Here is a 15314-nt window from a genome sequence, read left to right as displayed (position 1 = left end):
TGATGAACATGTGCCTTTGTCCCATCTCACTGCAGCCCGTATGGAGCTGAACTAACTGATGCTGAAACTGAAGCTGTGTTGTCTGTTAAGAGTTGTGTCATTACCTTATCTTCACTCCATCGTTTCCTTTCTAACTAATCTCAAAACTTATTTTCAAGAAAAAGCACGTTTGGTTATCAAAGGGGTGTTTGAGCAAGGACATCGTCAAGTCACCTTTATTTATATAGAGCTTTTTACAATACAGGTTGTTTCAAAGCAGCTTTACAGTGATAACAGGAAAATAATGCAATAAAGATTGTTTTGGCTGTAGAGCAGCTCTAGCCCTCATTTTGTGTTTGGGTCATTTTGACCCGTACCCGAAATTGCTATTTTGGAATGTTATTGCATTGGACTAAAATTTACTGACTTTACTCACCCAGAGTCGAACAACTTCCCAAAAACTTCTTTATACTTTTTGTGGGGGGGTTTCCACACTGTAACACTTGTGGTGTTCCCGGTCAAAAATGACCGGCCTACAAAAAATTGCTTATAAATGTCTGATTATGCTACATCATCGCCAAATATTGGATTCAATCTTTTTGTCAACTTGTTTTCTTTCAATTTGGATGGGTTTTATATTTCTTTTTGGAATTGATCTAGCATAGGCCTTTTTTGTCTGAGCTTACATACCTCAGGTTTTGAGTGAAACATCTTTTATCTGTGGATAATTTTGTCAATTTTACATAAAAATATGGGGGGAAAATTTTGCACTGTTTATCACACTAGTGCGCTTTCATGTTTAACCAGGAAATTTGTTTTGAAATGCTTTGATTTTGTACAAAATGGCACAAAGTCACACTTGTGATGTTCCTGGTCAAAAATGACCAGCCTACAAAAAAAATGGTTTATAAATCTCTTTGTTATGTTATTTTATCATGAAATATTGGATTCAATCTTTTTGTCAACTTGTTTTCTTTAAATTAGGACAGGTTTTGTATTTATTTTTTAAACTGATTGATCGTAGGCCTCATTGATCTGAACTTATTTGGTCAAAAATGTTGACAATCAGAGAAGCAAATAGTGTGTTCATCATGCCCATGTTCACATATGTACAATGTGGGCTTGCAAAAATAAAGGCCTCAGACCTGTGCAAGTGTGGATACATGCATACTCGTGCATCCGCGCACACACACACACACACACATGTTGATGTGCACAAACAAACTATTTTGAGTATTACAGGCTTTTTCACAGAGATGAACTTTATCTTCAAAACAGTGAGGCTCAGATCAATGAGGCCTATGATCAATCAGTTTAAAAAATAAATACAAAACCCGTCCTAATTGAAAGAAAACAAGCTGACAAAAAGATTGAATCCAAAATTTGGTGATACGGTATAGCATAACGAGATATTTATAAGCAAATTTTAGCAGGTCGGTCATTTTTGACCGGGAACATCACAAGTGTTGTAGGGTTTTCAACACAGCACAAGAGCTAGAAGAAAGTTTAAGAAGTCTGGAAGTCCAGTTTAAGTAAGTTCAGCATTGATTCATTTCGGTTGTAAAAATCATTAGTTATTAATTTAGGGGCCGTTTTCAACCGAAAACCGGAAACGTTTTATGCGTTCCGGCCGCCCATTTACACGACGACGGTGCCTTGGTGGCCCGAGACCGCAAACCTTGTGCTCGTGCTCAGCTGTGTGTGCTAGCAGAGAAGAGAATCAAATGAAGAGAAAGCAAAGATACACAGCTGAGTCCAGTCAATGGCCGTTCTGCAGGGCCACTGCCGTTTGAGCCTGAAATCCACAGATTTAGTGGCATTTCAAGGACATCCACTGATCTCCACTCAGAGAGAGCTGAGAGACATGAGTCATCAGAGAAAGCATTACTGCATTAAACAAGACCACTTACCAATAAGAGCATCCTCACAGAGTTAAAAACCCCAAACATGGCAGTCGTAAACTCTCGAGGCTCGTACATCAAATACAACAGCAAGATCGACTGCTCCCCTGCAGAGACAAATGCACATAAAAACACATTATTATTTATGTCCACCCTCTCTCCAACTCTTTGTTGGCATGACTTTCAAAGATCAATGTTTTTCAAAGCAATACAGTGTGTAATTCAAATGAGATGACTGAACGCTAATTATGAACGACAATTAAATGCGACAAAATTACAGCTGTTAATATTTAAGACCACTAATAACTCATTTTAAGACTTTATGGAACACGGTATAGACATCTATAGAAATCCCCATGTCTCCCTCTGGCCTCAGGAGTGACAGCACTCAGATGGAGTGCTTTAAAAGCTCCCTGCAGTGGCTCAGTGTCATCATCACAGCCGACTCCACCACAGGGCACGTATTAGATGCACTCATCATTCATTACAGCCTTCTCAAAGCTGGAACAACTATTTTTAAAGTTTTATTTTTAAATGAATGTTTATGCAGTGTTACTTCATTATCTCATGTATATTTCATTTCAAACTCTCTTTACTAAAAGTTAATGTATTTTTAAATATATATACAATGTATACATATTATGTGTGTGTGTGTGTGTGACATTTTAACAACAATTATTACAATTAATTACAAATAAATAAAAAATAAAAATTACAATAATCTACTTTTATGGACATAATTTCGAGTAGGTCAATTATTTTAGTAGTATTATATTAATATATGCTTACTTGCATGAATTACAAATATGTAAATATGTCATATAAATTGTCATGGTAGTAATTATTTAATTTATTAATATAATTTATAATATAGTGTATACATACCGATTTGAAATAAACAAATATTATTAAATCATAAATAATAAATTATTTAATTGAATAAATAAAAATGATTTTTAATTTAATTTGAATATTTAATTATAATAATAGTTATTATTACTATTACAGGAACTTTTACAGTATTTCGGGGACAATGTGGTTAATTGTCATGAAAAGACTGCAACAATTTTTCTTTTTTGGGGGTTAAATGTGATCTTGACATATTCTTTACAGGTTTCTTGAGATTAACCTCCTGCTGTGACACACTGAATATATATATGTGTGTGTGTGTGTGTGTGTGTGTGTGTGTGTGTGTGTGTGTGTGTGTGTGTGTGTGTGTGTGTGTGTGTGTGTGTGTGTGTGTGTGTGTGTGTGTATATGTTCGTGTTTGCACTGACCAACAGCCACCAGGTTATTTATGAAGGTGCAGAGAATGAGAAGGTGCAGTTTCAGTCTCTGCTGCCCTGACCTCCTCTTGAACACTGCTTTGAAAGACAGCTTGGCGTACTTTAGGATATACAGCCGAGACTGGTCTGCTGGAGAACATTGCTCATCTGTGTCCTCTTTATAGGCAGATATACATGTATTTTTCCCCACCGAAGGGTCTCTCAGCCAAAGCGCGATATAAAGTAATGCCAGGACGTGGCAGCCAATGTAAGCCCCGAACGCTGCCTTGGGCCCAAATTCTTGCACCAAAAATCCGCCAAGCAGGAAGCCCACCGTACCGCCAACAAAGATCATGGACTCGGCCACGGCCATACGTAAAGTGCGACTGGAGCTGGAGCCCATGGTCAGGTCGGCCAGGTAGCTGAAGGAGCTGAGGAAAATGGAGACATGTCCACCTGTCAGGCCTGTGAGGGCAGCAGCCAGCAGGGTCCAGTAAACACTGATGTTTCCCAACAGGGCCACAGCCAAGAGCAAACCCCCACTCAGCAGGGACAACAGAGAAGGGAACGCCATGACCGAGCGACGGCCAGCGCGGTCTGACCAGGAGCCCAGCATTATAGCCGGAGGGATGGAGACCAGGCTCAGGGTGGCGTTGAACAGAAGTAAGATGTAGGAGGCTGACGTCTGAATCTCCTCGTCCTCTTTTTTGTGCTTAGAGTTACTGCAGAGGGTTTCATTCTTGAGCAATTCTTGGCATATCTACAAAAGACAAAAGTGATTCAAATTCATATCATTATCGATATTTAAATCACCACAACATTGTCTATTAAACACAACAACGAAATCGCATGTCCCTGAGCTTTTTGTCTGCTGAAAGCTTTGTTTTAAAAAGAAAAACCAGTTTCGTCAGCTGAACAATCAGTATGTTAAACAACAGTACGATTCATTGAACGCAGTGCTTGCAGCCTCATTTTCATTCCTGTCAAAAAATAAATTAACGTCTTGTCAGGGTGCTACCCCATGACTAAGGTCTATCGCAAACAAACAAAAAATTCTATTCTAAGTCACTTACAGATTTTCGAGCAGGTCAGTAATTTAAGTGAGAGCGAGTTATTATATTACTAACTACTTACTTGGGTGAAACGTACAGTTTAACAGCATCAAAACTTCATTTCATATATGCATAGCTAGATAATGTGCTAATACCTATACGATAACAAGCTCACAAGAACTACACTTTCACTACCCTCCTCCTTATTCAGTTTTTAAAATCAGCCTTCTTAGTATTCCTCAGTCAATTCATTATAGACAAAATAACGACAAAAATAAATTATTAAATTATAAAAGAATGCCTGTTTTCCAATAATTTTTTTTGCAAAAATTGTAGGCTATAGGGTCACTTACGACCCGAGGTGTGTAACCGTGTACGTTTTTTTTTTTTTTTTTTTTGCTACAAAAATTGAATCTTTGATGACTCTAAATTGTAATGTTGACTTTCTGTGAAGCTGCTTTGAAATGATGTGTAGTGTGAAAAGCGTTATACAAATAAATTTGAATTGAATTGAATTAGTACAAAAAGCTGTTGCAAATGTGTCAGTAATGATACGAATCTTCAGCAAAATTCATTTCGAGACTAAATTAATTTAATCTGCAGGTGATATGTATAACCCCACTCTTGAGAGTTGTTTTGAACGATTCATGAAAAGATTCATTAAAAGAGTTATTTGTTTCCCTGTTTGTACACAGGGAAGGCACTGCTAATGCTTATCATTTAAACTTTGGGAGAACACGTGCTGGGGGACTACAATGCATCGTGTTTCTGCAGCCCGTTTGATTGCGTATGGATTGGTGTGATGTGAATCGTATGAAAATGTTCCACCCCTAACTCAATGGGGCCTAATAAACCTAATTGAAGTTGTATATCACATTTGCAATCATGATTTTATTTTTTCCAATTATCAGCTTAATTATCAGCTTTTAACAGACTGTGATGACGAGTTATTAACATTGTTAATTTTTTATTATTATTATTTTCAAATATGCATTTACAACATTATACAGTATACACTACTTATAAAAACTATATTATGTTATATTACCTTGGCATTAAATTACAGAAAACAAATATATCTTTCTCTCTTCTGTCCAACATAATTTGTCAAATCTATCAAATCATAGAATCACGAACATGGATTTTTCTTTTGCTATTGGAGAAAACAGGAATACAAAAAAACATATTTGTTGTAGTTTCCACTAGAGGTTAACCCAACTATGATGACTTCTGCTTCTGAGAACCTTGGCTCCACGCTCAATAGTACTCTTGCTCGTATTATATTGTGTATAACATAGTGTAAGTGAACAAAAGTGTTCATAACATGTTTAGATGAGATAACAGTACAGGCTAACAACAGTTGCTAAAGTTAGGTCAGCATTATTTTTAAGGTGGGCCTTAGCATTTTGTACAAGACTAGAGCTTTAACAGTCTTTATTTTTAGTTGAAAACCGAGTATTGCTTCTTAGGTCAGCTTTGAGGATTTTATACTTCTACGTTTTTATTCATTGTCAGTAATGATGCTCTGAGGCATTATGGGAATGATGCACAACCCGGGCAGTAACTCATCGCACCAGGGGACGCCCTCAGTTATTGTAAGAACAAGCCTCGGGGAACCTCACGAACCGCAACCTCACAAATATGATGATATCAAGGAGCAAATGGCAAGAATCGAGGCCATTAAGAGTGGCGTAAATGAGCACTTTGCAATAAATGATTGGACCCTCTTTAATCTTTCCACAGTTTTCACTGCGTGGAGTTGTGCTCATTCATATGATATATTCATCCACATTTTTCTGAGAGCTGTTATGTGTGGAGCTGCAGAGTTCATTGGAAGGGTAAGAGAATTTAAAGGGGAGAGGAAAGGAAGGACACTCACTCAGAAAAAAAAGCAAAGTGACAGAAGCAGGAACTAAAAACAGCTGCATGTTTTGGAGAGCGTCTCCCTTAAGCAAATGCATATATTCACAGCATTATTTATATTCATAGAAATGTCTTTGTAGTTCACATATTATTTTTCCTGCATTTTCCCCTCTCTATTATACTTTACTTTAAAAAATAAAATACTAAATAATATTTTTATTTATTTATTATTGTTATTTTTGGACATAAGTTATCTCTTTTTATTATTTATTAGGATGTAAATGTACCTTCACCATACCTAGAGATTGGCATGGTTTTATTTCAGTTAGCCTAATAGCTGATGATCTTATGGAAAGTACTCCATGCCAGTCTCTAGGTATGGTGAAGGCTATGTGATGATGTGGGGCTATTTTAATTCCAAAGGCCAAGTGAACTTTATCAGGATGCATATCCTGGATCCATGAAGTAACTGGCCTTTAAAAATAAAAATCTGCCTGCCTCTATGGGAATTTAACATAGGGGTGTCCAGACTTATGCACCCTGTATTTTAAGGAAGAACATTTATTTATTTACGATACATTATTCATTCACAAAGAAAATTTTCCTCATTTTTTGAATTAAGGCATTAAGTTCAATTTCCAAAAGATGATTTTTTATTCCTCTTTTTAGTCAACTTTAGCATGGGTGTCTAAACTTATGCATAGCACTGTATATATGTTATAATTGTGTGTGTGTTTGTGTATGTGCGAGTTTGCACTGACTAAGTAAAAAGTATAAATTACTTTAAAATTTGTTTTAATCATTCATTTCTAATCCATGAAAAAATGATTATGAAAATAGATTTTTCAAATACAAAGTAGTCTCCTAATTATTTTAAGTTCTAATTTCATTTCTTTTTTTTAAAGAAATTGCAAAAGATGGTTAAAAAAAAAATGCAGATGTTGTATGTCACAACGCTGGACATGTCAACTTACCAAAAAGTGTTGCCCACAAAGTTAAAATCAAGATCCTGAAGTTTCTCAGGCACAGTCTATGTTGAAGCTCAGCAACAGAATACAGACTAATGACTGTCAGCGATTGTTTAATCTAGTCCATGAGTGATTGTTTTGCTCTGGGACTGTCATGGCTGGTTCGCCTTGATTAATGCCCGCTGCAGTTTTGGGTTTTGAGTACATCTCGAGCTCCACTGCTATTCTCCAAGCGCTCCGTGGTTCTGCTTCGGGCATTTCCGTTTTGTGTACTAGAACTGGACCCTGCTGACCTGTTTTTCAGTTCAAAGAACAAAACACTGACTCGCCGGACCAACTTGATTAATGTCTCTTCTTTTCACTCTCTCCCTTGCTTTAAATCACAAAAAGTAGCAGCTCTCTTACCTTTGTGATAATCATCTGTTGATATGCAGGTGTTACGATGAAAGTGCTGGTCATGTAGAGGAAAATCACCGGCTCCACTGTAACAACTCTCCTTAGTTTCTCTTTCCATGCCGACATATTCAGCTCCGCAGTGACAGATATAGAGACGAGGAAGGAAGAAGGAAACCGTCTCTTAATATTAAAGCCGTGTTAGGTAGAGCAAACCCGTGCAGATGTTCATACTGTCCTAAAGGAATAGTGGACAAGGGAAGTGTTTTCGAGTTAAAACACAGGTTAGTCACATGCATGTCAGCTGTAACTGGAGGAAATTGTCTCTCTCGACAATTTCTTATCAGGAACTGTTCTACTGTGTGGTTGTAAAAGTGGTTGGCCTTTATTTGCCCTTTGAACACAACCCCCACAGATTCCCGCTTCCCCTGCAGCAAAAACAAAGAGTGGTGAGAATCCTCTTCTTCTTTCTACAGTGTGCGTTTTCAGAATGTTAAACTTGCAAAGTGAGATTTCCTTTGAATCGTGCAAACATTTCCTGTTATAGCAGCAAATATACTGAGGTGCAACAATGACAATTTTCTTTTTCAGTACTTCATTACAACCTGTCAGAGATTTCTTTGTATAATTTTCCAGTATAAAGTGTAGTATGACCAATAACATTAAAACATCACAGTTGACAGCTTCGGGATTCCCACAAAGTGCCTTAACAGAAACATTTTGATTTGATTTATTATGTTTTAAATCGTATTTGCATGATTGTATATTTCCTTGTTAATATGTACTGTAGTTTGAATATATTCAAGTATTTCATCTGTATTTTACTCCTCTTCAGTCATTTAAACTTTTTTTATTTTATAGCCTATGATTCTTTTTTTACTCTGTCTTTGATTATTACTGATAAATTGTTAAAAAGATGAGCTATAAATATGAATAGCCCGCACAGTGTAATAGGATGACATAGCCACCCATGCTAGTTTTTGCCTTAAAACATGTATTGCCCATGTATCTCAGTCAAGACCATTATTAATAGCCTACATACTCTTTTCTCTTTATTCACTCTTGTTTTGTCTACACACAACAAGCATCAATAGTTAATCGCCAGACTCAATTAACCTGACTTAAAAATTCCTGTTGTGGGTGAAACTCACGTAATCTCTAATTGTGAAGGGACATCAAATGTGCCCCCCATACCATCCCTCCTTCACTCAATCGCTCTTTCAGTGCTCCTTAAAGGGATAGTTCACAAAAATAGAAAATTAGCCCATGATTTACTCACCCTGAAGCCATCCTATGTGTTTATGACATTCTTCTTTCAGAATGAATACAATCGAAGTTATATTAAAAAATATCCTGGCTCTTCCAAGCTTTATAATGGGAGTGAATGGGTATATATTTTTTTGGAAGTCCATCAAAGTCCATGATTAAAGTGCTCCACACTGCTCTGGGGTGAGTTTCCCGTACAACTATATAGCTCGCTGCTTAACTACCATAGTACGATGCATCGATGGAGAAATCAACTATCTAGTAACAACTGTTACCCGAAACCGTATGTCGCAAAGTATCGTTCAACCACGTTGGTTTATGACGTCTCGCACGTGGTGGACTAATAACTTATTTTAATTAATCTGTTTGAGATCGAATTAACGCTAGATTTTGTCATATAAGTTACAGACAAGGCATCTGAAGACCATTTCTAATTTTTCCCAGTTATTTTGCTTTATTACCAGACTCAATGTTTGGCTCGTTCTTAAATAGTAGAGCACGTTCGCACATGCGCAGTCTTCAAAAACGGTGCTTTAAATCTCTTGACAAACTAAAAGACGTAAATTACATTTGTATGTATTCTAAATAAATAACACGGGTTGTACTGAATGTCAGCTTGCTTATTTTGCTAAAGATAAGGATTTATTCAGTCTACATCTCATGTAAACTAGAAACTATGCTTCTAACCACAGCTCGAGAGCTGTCGTTCCAACCACAGAAGTTTGCGATGCTGTTTGCGAACGTTCGTTGGAACGATGGTTTCGGCAAACACCAAATCGTTGAACTATGCTGATAACGACGGAACTTGCGACCATAGTTGGCTAACGATGCTTTCGGGAAACGCACCCCTGGGTGGTTAATGAAGGCCTTCTGAAGATAAGTTTGTGTAAGCTATAAAATGCTATCCTGCTAGCAAAAAGCCGCCTATTAGACGTTGAATAGACGTAAATCTTCAACGTCTAATTACGACTTTTAAGCGTTGAAAACAGGTCGATCTTCAACGTCTTGATGGAATATGTAAAACTCTTTCAATTTATTTGAGATAATAATGAACATGGTTTGGTAGTTTGTTTTTCTCTGTTATTTTAGCATGTATAACAGACTTATCCTGTCTTAGATTATAAGTTGAAAACATGTGGTATCTTAGATGATCAGTTGAAAACACGTAGTCAATCAGTCCGGCCGAAACTACTTAGTTGAAATCACATCGTAAACCAGTCCAAAGCGGACTGTCATATTTTCGACCATATTTCAACGTTGAAAGATGGTAATTGTTTACTGGGTATATTGTCTGCGCTGATAGCCTTGTGGGCAGCTCGGGTGACCCGAGGTCGAGTTCCGGCTCGTGGACCTTTCCCGATCCCGTCCCCCCCTTTCTCTCTCTTCCACTTCGCTTCCTGCCTACTCACTGTCCTATGATAATAAAAAGGCAAAAAAAGAAAAAAGGAAATAATGTCTGATTACCTGTGCCAGTTGTTTTCACGAGTTCCCACTGGCAAATGATCGAATAGAATAAAGAATAAAGAATATTTGTGAATATTTGTAGCCCAAACCCAGAGCACTCCCCCGTATCCCTGGCTGGGAATAGGAACCAGCCGAGAGTGAGTCGTCGAGGTGGCGGAGGGATGCAGAAAACTTTTGAGGTAACTAGGTGAGTCGGCTCTATATATAATAATTTTGTGCGCAAAAAAAGTATTCTCATTGCTTCATAAAATTAAGGTTGCACCACTGTAGTCACATGGACTATTTTAACGATGTCTTTACTACCTTTCTGGGCCTTGAAAGTGGTAATAGCATTGCAGTCTAATGGGGGTTTAGAAAGCTCTCGAATTTCATCAAAAAGACATTTTGTGTTCAGAAGATGAACGGAGGTCTTATGGTTTTGGAACGACATGAGGGTGAGTAATTAATGACAGAATTAAAATGTTTGGGTGAACTACCCCTTTAACACAACACACACACACACAAGCACCCCAGATGATTTCATTCTGTTTATGTACTTATTGTATGCAGAGCGTGAATACATGAGCTGCGGGAGAGATCAGAGGCAGCAGGCATGCAGTACGGGAATGAACCCTTTCTCACCTGAACTAGTGTCTTTCTCTCTAGAGGCCCTGATATCTGCTGGGTAGAGTTCAAATATTTACACAGGCGCGCTGGCTGAGGAGTCTTATTTGTCTGCGCAAGGGACTGGTCTATCATACATCACTCTCTTAGATCTGTCTTCTTCAGTATTGCCTCTGTTGCTGCTCAAATATTTTATAATGTTTATCGTTAAACATTATTCAGCTTGAAAAACTCATGTCGAATGTGAGTGTGTTGTGTCATGCTGTGTACATATATACTTAAACTGTGTATGCACATGTTTACATATACACTCAGATACTGTATGTACATCACCTCTATTCCACATTTCCCATGTATAACCATAGGATCTGAATCAGCGCTGTTCGTACGGAGTGCGCTATAGATGTGATGGTAGTGTCATATGTTCGCTGAAAAAAGCAATCCCAGAATACATTGCGACAAGCTTAGTTAAGATTTAAAAAAAATAGTGTAATGAATTAAAAATATTCGGTAACACTTTACTTGAAGGGGTGTGCATAAGACTGACATGACACCGTCATAATCATGACATGACACATGTCATAAATATGAAGGAGGTCTTATGCATGTTTATGACAACTGTCATTAAGTGTCATTCGCTCAATAGGTGGTTTGCAGTCACGTGATTGTGATGACGCGCGACATTCAAATGGAGGGCAGGAAGTGAAGAGCGGAATGGACGAGATGGTGGAAAGTCTGTACTGTACTACTTTAGACGCTATTACAAAAGAAAGATATAGACAAAAAATCTAAACATATGTTGGATGTGATCCTTGCATTATGAAGAGGAGTGATTTTTCAACTGAATTGAAAGATTTGCCTGTCATTCTTTTTTGTCCTGTGGATTAATCCGTAACGTTAACCCTAACCATTCAACGCTGCGGCGCTTCTCGACGTTACTTTTACGGCTGTTTACTTTACGTTATTAGGTTAACTACTCTCAAAGGTCCGCCGAAACACCACTAAACCACTGAAGGCTGCATTCTCAAAACACTTTGTTACAGCTTTGCTAACGTTACGCGTTTGTCTTCAGTTAACAAGGGGTAACTTACAAACTCAAAGAAAAGAAGAAACAATTATTTTGACTTTACAAAGTTCGGAAACTGGTACGTTACACAAACATAGCCACATAAGCTGTATTAACTCACCTTTGATGAAGTGATCACTGCACACACGGGCATTTTTGGCTCCTCCCGACCGCAGACGTAGGTTTGCAAGCCATTTTTCTGTCGTTTTTTGGTTAATTTCTTGCATTTTTTCCCCTTATGAAAAACAACTTTTGGTACACGATAAAAACTCCTCATGGTTTCTCGGTTTGATCGATCTGAGCAACCATAAACGACGCAAAACATAGGCATTTTGAGTTTGTTATAGTGCTTCCTAAGTGTTGCAAATCACTTCCTGCCCTCCATCTGCATTTCGCACCATGGCAACGCAGTAACGCGACGTCATATGCAAACAACCTATTATGACATTTTTAATGCAAATATGACATTGTGTGAGATGTCTTTGTTATGGCAACTTGACATTACTAAGACAACACAACCTGTCATAAATATGTCATAAACATGACATAGCAGATTAATTATCAAACTTAAGAAACCACTTAGGCTTTAGGGGTTAACATTTCATTAAACTGTCATGTGGTTGGTTTTGACATTGGCTGTCATGAAGCCATTATAAAAAATTTATGACAAATTAAATTTGTACCACTGTACTTGAGGTCAAGAAAAACATTCATGACACAGTTATAATGGCCTCATGACAGCCAATGTCAAAACCAACCACCTGACAGTTTAATGAAATGCTAACCCATAAAGTTTCTGAAGTTTGATAATTCATCTGCTATGTCATGTTTATGACAATTTATGTTGTCTTGGTAATGTCAAGTTGTCATGACAAAGACACTGACTGGTTATGATGTATTGGTTTATGTCAAGTTGTCATAACAAAGACATCTCAAACAATGTCATATTTGCATTAAAAATGTCATAATTGAGCGAATGACACTTAATGACAGTTGTCATAAACATGCATAAGACCTCCTTCATATTTATGACATCTGCCATGTCATGATTAGGTGCCATGTCAGTCTTATGCACACCCCTTCAAGTAAAGTGTTACCAAATATTTAGTCAATTAAAGTCACCATGAAATCAAAATTGACAATTCTTGTTTTTTATTGGAGTATTGGAGTATTATTATTAATGATTTATCCATGCACATCATTCTTTTTTTTTATTCATGTGCCCTCATAATCTTCAGTCAAAGAAATGCCCCCTCCCTCTTGCAACATCTCTAATCAATCCAACCAATTGCTGATGAACAAAATCAAGTCCCGTCCGACATTTTTTCTTATTCGACATCGACATACACATCATATTTTCACATATCACATACATATTTTTTCTTATTCGACATACATCACAATGGGGGGAATAGATTTTTGCAATATCCGTTTCATGCCGAAGTTTAATAAATTTGTAACGGTGGGATATGAATTCACATTGTGAAATAAAAATACGCAATTGTGAGAATTAAAGTTACAATTGTAAGAGTAAAAAAGTCGCAATTGTAAAATATGAAGTCGCGTTGTGAGATATAAATCTTCTTGCACAATCTTGTGAAATAGTTGCAATTACAAGAAATAAAGTATGAAGTTGCAATTATGAGTCAATTGTGAGAAATAATGTCACAATTGTAATATATGAAGTTTCATTGTGAGATATAAATGCACAATTGTGAGAAATAAAGTCACAATTACTAGAAATAAAGTATGAAGCTGCAATTATGAGTCAAAATTGTGAGAAATAATGTCACAATTGTAAGATATGAAGTCTCATTGTGAGATATAAATGCACAATTGTGAGAAATAGTCACAATTACAAGAAAAAGTATGAAGCTGCAATTATGAGAAATTAAATCAATATTATCAAATATGAAGTAAAAATTGTGAGAAATAGTAACAATTGTGAGATAAAAATGTGTAATTGTGATGAACAGTCACAATTACAAGAAATAAAGTATGAAGTTGCAATTATGAGTCAAAATTGTGAGAAATAATGTCACAATTGTAAGATATGAAGTCTCATTGTGAGATATAAATGCACAATTGTGAGAAATAAAGTCACAATTACAAGAAATAAAGTATGAAGCTGCAATTATGAGAAATTAAATCAATATTATCAAATATGAAGTCAAAATTGTGAGAAATAGTAACAATTGTGAGATAAAAATGTGTAATTGTGATGAACAGTCACAATTACAAGAAATAAAGAATGAAGTTGCAATTATGTCAAAATTTTGATAAATTATGTAAATTGTAAAATATCTCACATTGTGAGATATAAATGCACAATCTTGTGAAATAGTCACAATTACAAGAAATAAAGTATGAAGTTGCAATTATGAGTCAAAATTGTGATAAATTATGTCAGTTGTAAATATGAAGTCACATTGTGAGATATAAATGCACAATTGTGACAAAATAAAGTCACAATTACAAGAAATAAAGTATGCGTTTGCAATTATGAAAAATTAAATCACAATAATCAGATATGAAGTTAAAATTGTGAGAAATAGTAACAATTGTGAGATAAAAAATCTGTAATTGTGAGAAATAGTCGCATTCGCAATTACAAGAAATAAAGTGTGGAGTTGCAATTATGAGTCAAAATTGTGAGAAATAAATGCACAATCTTGAGAAATAGTCACAATTATACAAGAAATTATGCATAAAGTCGCAATTATGAGTCAGAATTCTGAAAAACAACCTTGCAATAGTAAGATATGAAGTCAGATTGTTGGATTTAAATGTGCAGTCGTGAGAAATAAAATCACAGATACAAAGTCGGGTTGGAAAAAGACATGACATGAAATTACAACTGCAAGAAATAAAGTTACAATTGTGAGACGTGAAGTCGCAAATATGAAGAAAAAAAAGTCACCCTTTTTTTTTTCTACACCGTACTGCACTGACCTGACGAGACAGCAGTGAATAATGAATGCATATTCTACTTGTTGAAAACTGTAATTGTTGCAGATTACCTCATAAAATGGCAAGCATAAAAGCTCTGTAAAGGGAAAGAGTTTTTTTCCCTGGACCTCGGCCACGCTATACATTAGGACTGTGTGCTCATGTGCGAAACCCAGTACACTGGAGCTCTCCTGAAGGGTGAGATTAATGGTCTGACCTTCACTGAACGGCCGACGTATTTAGCACAAAGTTTGTAATAGTGCTATAGCAGTAGGTCACAGCAGTGCTGCTCTTTTGATGAAAATGTCGCACCGCTGTTAGGCACGATGAACCGGGCACACACTCACAAGCGTCCACTCTTAAAAGATAAAGGTTTAAGTGCATAAGAGCCACACACAAAATGCAAGAAACAGGAATGCCCTCACTGTAAACAGAGTAACGTACGCATGCACCTGTTATGAGAGAAAATGATTCTCATTTTAAAACCTCTCTCGCTTGTTTTATTCTTTTCCGATGCGCAGTGAATCATATGTCATCTCCTGGTC

At 36.6% G+C, this 15314-nt stretch overlaps 1 protein-coding gene across 1 annotated transcript in view; it reads right to left on the bottom strand.

Annotated features, from left to right (window-relative positions):
• The window catches only part of LOC311281428 (proton-coupled folate transporter), a 35474-nt gene extending 27691 nt beyond the window's left edge, over positions 1-7783 (bottom strand). Inside the window, exons 1-3 of the mRNA XM_084394360.1 lie at positions 7434-7783; positions 3158-3905; positions 1890-1987 (exon numbers count right to left, since the gene is read on the bottom strand). Of these exons, the coding sequence (XP_084250486.1) occupies positions 1890-1987; positions 3158-3905; positions 7434-7550 (963 nt within the window). The 5' untranslated portion in view covers positions 7551-7783. The remainder of the gene's footprint in view (positions 1-1889; positions 1988-3157; positions 3906-7433) is intronic.
• Between the last annotated feature and the right edge of the window lie 7531 nt (positions 7784-15314).

This window comes from Rutilus rutilus, assembly GCF_951802725.1.
Source record: "Rutilus rutilus genome assembly, chromosome: 21".
Taxonomy (NCBI): Eukaryota; Metazoa; Chordata; class Actinopteri; order Cypriniformes; family Leuciscidae; genus Rutilus; species Rutilus rutilus.
This window is presented reverse-complemented; position numbering and strand designations above follow the sequence as displayed.